Source organism: Sinocyclocheilus grahami, unplaced genomic scaffold, assembly GCF_001515645.1.
Source record: "Sinocyclocheilus grahami isolate Dianchi unplaced genomic scaffold, SAMN03320097.WGS_v1.1 scaffold707.1, whole genome shotgun sequence".
NCBI lineage: Eukaryota > Metazoa > Chordata > Actinopteri > Cypriniformes > Cyprinidae > Sinocyclocheilus > Sinocyclocheilus grahami.
The window spans coordinates 205548-213687 of NW_015505886.1; the positions used below are offsets into that span (position 1 = coordinate 205548).

The following is an 8140-nucleotide window of genomic DNA, read 5'->3' on the forward strand; positions in this document are numbered from 1 at the left end:
TAGGGCCGAAAATTTCGGCAAAAAAAATATATCGGTCAGGCTTTAGTTTTTTCCCTTTGATTTGGTTTTTTTTTGTCTTCCTTTTTTTTTTTTTTTTTTTGCTTTTTTTTGCTTTGCTTTGTTTTTTGTTGCTTTTGGCCCAGTAAATAAGTACTTAACCACCCATAAATCCCAAGCAACCACATATTAATGCATGCATTTTAACCATTCTTTTTATTTATTTATTATTATTATTATTATTATTTTTGCTGCTTGTTGAATTGAATTAATAATGGGTTTTTGTTTTGCTTCTGCGTTGCATTGTTTTGCTTTTGGGGAGGGGGGAGGTTGTGTTCCTTTGTTTTGGTTTGGTTTGCTCTTTGGGTTTTTTTGCTTTGCTTTTGGTTTGGTTTTGTTTTGTTTTGTTTTTCATGCTGCTTATTGACTGAAGGTGTGTTATTATTTTTCTGAACAATCAAATTTGCTATATTCTGACTTGGCCCAATAAACAAATACCTAACAACCACACAGAAATCCCTGGCAACCACATATTAATGCATTTATTTTAACCACTCTTTAACTTTTCATTTTATTTTCATTTCATTGATTTTTGTATTTATTTTTAATGATTTTTATTTTATTTATTTTATTTTACAAAGTGAATAAAAAAGCTATAATGAAGTAGAAAACATATACTGTTCAAAAGTTTGGGTGTCAGTATATTTTTTCTGTAAGAAATTAATCCTTTTATTCATCAAGGATGCATTACATTTTATTGACAGTAATCAGTATTATATATACCTGCATGTAATTTTGAAATTTAGAACTAACTATTATACGTTATTAAAAAAAACATTTGTTAAAAACAGATTTATTTAATTTTTCAGTGTGTCAGGTGGGGAGTTGTTTGATCGTATAGTAGAGAGGGGTTTCTACACGGAGCAGGATGCCAGCGCGTTAATCAAGCCGGTTCTGGATGCGGTTAACTACCTGCATTCACTGGGGATAGTCCACCGAGACCTGAAGGTGATGATTTCCCTTGACTGATTTCCTTCACACCAAAACAAATCGATATACTTTCACTATACAGTATATAGGAAGCTGGAACATGAGGCATGAAAGGACACCGCACTGCGATCACTCACTTCCACTTCAGTGGAAACAAGGAAGCTGGAACATGAGGCATGAAAGGACACCGCACTGCGATCACTGCGACGTACGGTGTAAAATAACTCCCTGTGACTTTTAAACCTTATCACCTTCTCTTCTCTCTCATCTCCTGACAGCCAGAGAATCTGCTCTATTATAACCCACATGAAGAATCCAAGATTATGATAAGTGATTTCGGGCTGTCCAAGATGGAGGGCGCAGCCAATGACATCATGTCCACAGCCTGTGGGACGCCGGGATATGTGGGTAAATATCAGTGTTATTCTGCACCGAATCTGAAGATTTAATAAAATGATTGTCATTTTATTGGTAAAAAACTGTTAATTGGTTAACGGTAAGTTTCTTTATATGGTTAAAAAAAAAACTAATAGATCTATACTGTTACAGTACAATATTGTTAAATATACAGTTTTTTAAAAAGTGAAAAAGAACAAGTCTTATACTGTAACTGTACACTGAAAAACCATAAACTGACATTCCTAGAGTTCTCCCATTTGATGGTTGTTCACTGAAATAACTAAGTCTTATATCATTATTTTTCTGATCAGTTATATACATAAGGGTTTTATTAATAAATATTGCATCAATTTAGTGTTATTTCTCTTTACCACCTGTGTTTTTAAAGTATTTGTCATTGTATTGTAAAGGTAAAATAATAGATATTTTAGTCATTTGGTATGTTAGTATTATGACACTTACAAAATGTATGCATTTTTTAACCATACTGCCATTTTTACCGCAAATTTCACTGATTATTTTAATTTTTTTTACAGTATACGTAAAGGAATAGTTCATGCAAATATAAAATTTGGTGTTTCAAATCCATATGTTTTTGTTTCCATATTCATATGTTTCATATCCTTTTATTTTGGTATAAAATATACAAATATAAAATATTTTACAATTTCTGTGCAAATTGTATACTATGAAGTGATAATGTGTACTTGTCTGTCAAGTCCAAAAAAGCACAAAAAAGTGGTTAAGAAGCAAATTTGTCAAGAAAACGGGATAATAAAAAATAAAATAAAATAAAAAAGGAATAGCAATTTATTAAATCTCACAATTAAGTAATTTTTCTTGCAATTGTCAGTTAACATCTTACTGTTCTTGACTTTTTTTCTGCGAGTTTAAATCTTGCAATTCTTACTTTTTTTCTGAGAATTGTGAGAAAGTCTGAATTGTGAGATGAAAAAATTGCAATTATCTCTAAGAAAAAAGCGTCTATAGACATGAGATGATCAAAATGATGATTCAATTTGTTTTGGGGTCAATTATCCATAATTACCCTTTTACACTTTAGTAAATGCATCATTTCATTTGTTTTCTCTGTCTTTTATTACTTCAGCTCCAGAGGTATTAGCACAGAAACCTTACAGCAAAGCTGTGGACTGCTGGTCTATAGGAGTGATTGCTTACATCTTGTAAGTGTTTTTTAACCCCATATGAAACACACTTGGTTGCTTTCCAAACCATTTTTACAGTCATTATTTTAAAATACTCATCACTTTTGAATCCACGCCCTCCTCAGGTTGTGTGGATACCCTCCGTTTTATGACGAGAATGACTCCAAACTTTTTGAGCAAATACTGAGGGCCGAATACGAGTTTGATTCCCCGTATTGGGACGATATTTCTGATTCAGGTGTGTATAGCATTGGAAACCACTGTGAAATGAATCCTATATTAAACAGACCTCATTTACTCACCCTCATGTCATTCCAGACCACAAAAGAAGATATTTTGAAGAATGTTGGTGACTCATTGGGTCCCATTGACTTCCATAGTGTTTTTGTTCGTACTATGGAAGTCAGTGGGACATGAAACTATTTAGTTTCTGAATTTTCATTTTTGGGTGATTTATCCCTTTAATGACCCTTAAATGAGTTAAACTCTACATTTATTCATATCAGCTTCAGTATTGGAGAAAATTACACCTTTTTTCACCTCTTTTTGTCTCTTCTACCCACTTAAATGCCATCATTAAGTATGACTTGGCTTTCTTGTGTTTACTTGTCACTGACAGTCACGACATTTTTTTCCCCCATGAGCACCACTTTAATAAGGGTTTTTTCGAAAGTAACACTGGTATTGCAGCCAGATATAAATCAGCAGTTGAAAAGCATTTTCTGGCGCCAGGCCATTCGGCATCGTTTGAAAATAACAACTCGACACCCACACCACAAGCTGTTCCCTGGTGTCTGGGGAAGTGTAGGAGGGTGTCATTTTTTCACAATTAGAACTGCGCCCTTGTGTAACTGATACAGGTTTCTTTATTTTCACATTTGTGTTGTTTCATAGCTAAAGACTTCATTAGTAACCTGATGCAGAAAGATCCAGAAAAGAGGCTCACTTGTGAAGAGGCTCTTCGGCATCCGTGGTGAGCGACCAGGAATATAGACACATTGTGTTTACATTTTTTCGCATGAAAACTCCTGGGGTTATATTAGTTGCTGCTGGTTTAAGGTTTTAGTTGCTGTCAATAACATTAAGCATAAGGTAAATTAGGACATTGAAATGACTGGGAAATAATGGTCCAATCATCCTGAATTATATAATTATATTATATTATAAATTATATTTATTAATATGCATTACAATAATGAGAACTGGGAATGTCAAAAATGTCATAATGCAAAAAATAGTATCAAAAAAAAAAAAAAAAAATAGGCCTATTTTTGTATATATTATGCGAGAATTTATATACACAGTTCAAAAGTATTTTTAACGGAAGTTAATCGTTTTAAGACAGGAGGCATTAAATTGATCAAAAGTGACAGTAAAGACTTTTATGTTACAAAATGTTTGTATTTCAAATAAATGCTGTTCTTTTCAATTCATCACTGAATCCTGAAAAGGCACAAATCAGCATATTAGAGTGATTTCTGAAGGATCATGTGACACTGAAGACTGGAGTAATGATGCTGAAAATTCAGCTTTGCATTACAAAAATAAATTACATTTTAAAATATATTAAAATAAAAAACAGGTATTTTATGTTTAAAATGTTTACATTTTAGATCAAATAAATGCAGCCATGGTGAGCATGAAAGATATACATACATACATATATATATATATATATATATATATATATATATAAATTACATATAATAAATTATATAATATTAATTATTACCTTGCAAGAACTGTAATTATATTCATCTCATGATGTTATTGAGCACAGGGTTACTAGTGTACTAAAACAAAACTGAATCATTTTTTTTTAAATAACTTAAACATTAACTTTTATTTTATTTTTATTTCAGTATTTTATTTTAGCCAATAGCCAACATTTCTCATTTTAACTTGATGTACTAAAATAACTAAACCTAACACTAAAATACAAATTACCGTAATAAAAATGTAGACATTTATTAAAAAGTAATAAAAATGAAACAATTCAATTTAAATTTAAAAATAAAATAAACAACAAAATGTAAAAATGTAACTTATTTAAAATATAAATGGAAACTATAATAGTATGCAATGATACTAAAATAACACTGGAGCACAAAGCTTCATGTTTTTACGTTATATAGTTAAACTCAAGACTCTGCCTCCTTATGGATGCCAGATGATACGATAGGACGTCCAACTGCTGACTCTCCTCTGATTGCAGGATAGCTGGTGATACTGCGCTCTGTAAGAACATCCACGAATCAGTCAGCCGGCAGATGAAGAAGAACTTTGCCAAAGCAAAATGGCGAGTCAGTGACCACTTCCTTTCCTCCTTCCTCCAAAAAGAAATTTTACATTGAACAGCATGAAAGGTGATTTCAAATTCTGTATTCTTCTCTCACAGCAAGCGTTTAATGCTACCGCAGTGATCAGACATATGAGGCGTCTTCAGCTCGGCAGCAGTATGGATTCCTCTCAACACAGGAAGCAGAATCTAACATCCATGCCAGGGAAGAGTCAGTCGGTCGATGTTTCCTCAGTCAACCGCAACGACTGTAAGTTTTTGCCTTTATTTTTCATGAAACTCACAAGACTTTTGTTGACCAACTTGAGTTACTCATCAGCAGTGATGTGCTGTGTGTTGTATTATGTCGTATTGTCAAACAGCCCTTGAGGAGGGTGTTATCTTTGTCTAGGTTCGTCCGAGCAGCACACGCGGCCATCCACGGTCACTACCATCATCACTGGCTCCAAATGACGTCACTTCCTGTCAGACTGCTCACTTGACTGTTGCACTTTGTGGAAAGACGTGTTTTCTTCTATTTAACTTCCATTGTCCACAGTCGCCCAATCAAACCAGTTTTCCTTTCTGGAAAGCCAATGGAGTGCTATGAAACAAGACCGATTCATAAATAGTGGCCTGTGTGAATTTCAGGGGACTGTTTTATGTGGCTGTTGAATGGAGATTACGAACCTTGAGATGAAGAACATCTGCTCTGAGTCTTAATAGAAGATAAAGAGGTGTAGATAAAACGATTTTCATTCATTAAAGAGTTCTTGTAACGTTTTGCTGCTTTATTTCAACCTGCTGCTGCTTTGAAGAACCAAACGATAAAGGATGTGAGATTCAAATACAGGCTTTAAACCAGTAGCCACGTTTATTGTCATCCAATAGGTATATACTTGAAATTCGGTCCTGGATGCGTCTGGCATTTATTAATCTGAGAATGAAGGATGTGAATATTGTATAAACAAACAGTAGTGTGTCGTTTAACGTTTTTATCAGCAATTTGTTAATATCAGTGAAAGAATCTGGAGTGATTTGTGTCAAATGTTTCTGAAGGTATAAAATATGATGGTGAAAAGTACTATTTTGTGTATGTTTTGGATTTATTTCGTAAGCTTTGCTTTTTTTAAATGACTTGGTCACACTTTACATTGCAGTGATTATGTTGCATTGTAACATTTTGTGTAAATGCTGCTATTGCCACTTACTATTAATAGTACATTATTATTATTATTAAATATATGTAATATAGACACTGTAATGTAAACTGTTATCATAATTTAGTTCTTTCAATTGTGGCTAATAAGGAAATTGATAAACGCTTGACCAATAACGTGTATGTTTTATCACAGATCTATATGAAAAGTACCTGCTTCAGTGGCGGACATTTGTATTTGCTGATCTTGTGTTTCAGGGAAGCGAAAACGAAAACTTTTCCAAGTTTAACTGAAGCTGTTTTGATATGATGTGTCCACTGATATACGACTGTGAGAGATTCAAACAGTTTCTGCTCTAAATCTTGCATGTCATCCTGGTCTTCATACCGGCCCTCTGAATTTAGCAGCTGCGTGCTGGTTCTTTCATTCAGGTCGCTGAAATGATGTAAGCAGTGTTTTCTCTTTAGTAGATTTGTTCTGTGGTGAGTGTATGGTTTCAAATTTTCATTAAAGACAAAGATAACACCAGATTTATTGTTGACTTATTGTGATGCAACCTAAAGTAGCTGTTACAAAGATTTACAACATGAAATGTTTGTGTTAAATGTAACACTTTACATTGTCCCAGCACAAAATGAATAAAAATCGGGTTACTTTGAATGATTAAATGACTTGTGTCATTATAGTGTGTGACGAAATGTTCAATAGATTTTAAACTAGCCATAAAAATAACAATTGGCGAGTTTAGTCATACAGTAAGGGTTATGAAAGCCTACATATGAATAAACAACCCGATCTCATGAAAGTGCGTATAAATAGTAGGCCTGCGCCAAATAAAAACGAAAACTCGTGGTATTGATATGCAAAAATGGACTTTGGCGTGTATATGCTACGCGATGGGTAGGTTTAGGGTTGTGAGGTAGATGCGTATCATATGTACGCGAAAACTGCGTATCATATGCACGCCAACAAATTTCGTATCATATGCACGCGAAAACTGCGTATTCTATGCACGCCAAACACATACGTATCATATGCACGCCAAAGTCCATTTTTGCGTATCAATACCACGAGTTTTCGTTTTTATTTGGCGTACTATTTATACGCATTTTCATGAGACCTTCTTAAAGAACTATGATACATGGATTACATACGTTCTGCATGCATGAATACACATATTTATAAGGCTACGTTCTTTTGCGCTATTGTGTGCATGTTTACTGCAGACATTGTGCCGAAACGCCTTCACAGAAATCTACTGTAAAGTACTGTAAAGCTCTCTACCCGTTCTGTTGTAGTTATCCGCTGTTTTACACCGTGTGTCGGTTGTACTCGTAAGATGGGTCGAGGCCGTCGTAGTGAAACTCTCTCCACTGCTCTGTATTTTCTCTGGAGCGCTCGTCTTGCTCTGGAGGAGAGTAAAAATGCAGGAATTTTAGCTTTAACTGTGTATTCAGATGATTACACATAGGCCTTCACAGTACTAGATATAATATTTGAGTAATTGTGTAAATATTTGATGCTATACTGCACTAGCATGACCATGTGCATGATTGGCAGGTATAGCTACTGTAGGCTACAGACATAAAGACATACATATTTAAATATAGCTTTATTACATGCTATTAGTTTTGTATTGTCACAAATGATCAATTATCAATTCTATATATTTATATATCAGGCTATTTCTCTCACATAGCAATGGCATTTATTGTATTATATAGGCGTAGTGTATTTTTTCAGTAGGGCCTATTTTGAAAAGTATATGCAAGATATTAAAACAATATTAAAGTAAATAATGACAGATTTTTTCAAATTAAACTAACCATTATTTGTATAATTGTTTTTTTAAATAATGAAATAATGAAATACAGCATGGATGTTGCAATTAATAAATAAACAATAAAATGTAAGTATAAGTAAATAAGGTGTGAAATGTATTTATTAAATATATGAAATACCACCTGAAATTAAATATGCCTTAAAATTAAAAACCTTATGAAATATTCAATTAAATGCACCTTGAAATAAAATGAAACAAATCATTCTATCTCAAAATATTCAAATATATAATTAAATGTTTCAGTTAGCCTATTAAATATATATATATATATATATATATATATATATATATATATATATATATATAT

General features: G+C 33.0%; 2 protein-coding genes across 3 annotated transcripts in view; one reads left to right on the forward strand and one right to left on the reverse strand.

The window, feature by feature from the left end:
• The window catches only part of LOC107559982 (calcium/calmodulin-dependent protein kinase type 1D-like), an 18721-nt gene extending 11887 nt beyond the window's left edge, over positions 1-6834 (forward strand). The window contains exons 4-11 of one of the 2 annotated variants that reach the window (XM_016244014.1): positions 867-1005; positions 1266-1395; positions 2495-2570; positions 2678-2790; positions 3447-3525; positions 4768-4855; positions 4951-5101; positions 5214-6834. In XM_016244014.1, the coding sequence (XP_016099500.1) occupies positions 867-1005; positions 1266-1395; positions 2495-2570; positions 2678-2790; positions 3447-3525; positions 4768-4855; positions 4951-5101; positions 5214-5242 (805 nt within the window). In that variant the 3' untranslated portion in view covers positions 5243-6834. The remainder of the gene's footprint in view (positions 1-866; positions 1006-1265; positions 1396-2494; positions 2571-2677; positions 2791-3446; positions 3526-4767; positions 4856-4950; positions 5102-5213) is intronic. The other variant, XM_016244013.1, reaches the window with a different exon arrangement.
• Positions 6835-7052: 218 nt separating this feature from the next.
• Positions 7053-8140, reverse strand: part of ucmab (upper zone of growth plate and cartilage matrix associated b) — a 3571-nt gene continuing 2483 nt past the window's right edge. Inside the window, exon 5 of the mRNA XM_016243997.1 lies at positions 7053-7398. Within this exon, the coding sequence (XP_016099483.1) occupies positions 7301-7398 (98 nt within the window). The 3' untranslated portion in view covers positions 7053-7300. The remainder of the gene's footprint in view (positions 7399-8140) is intronic.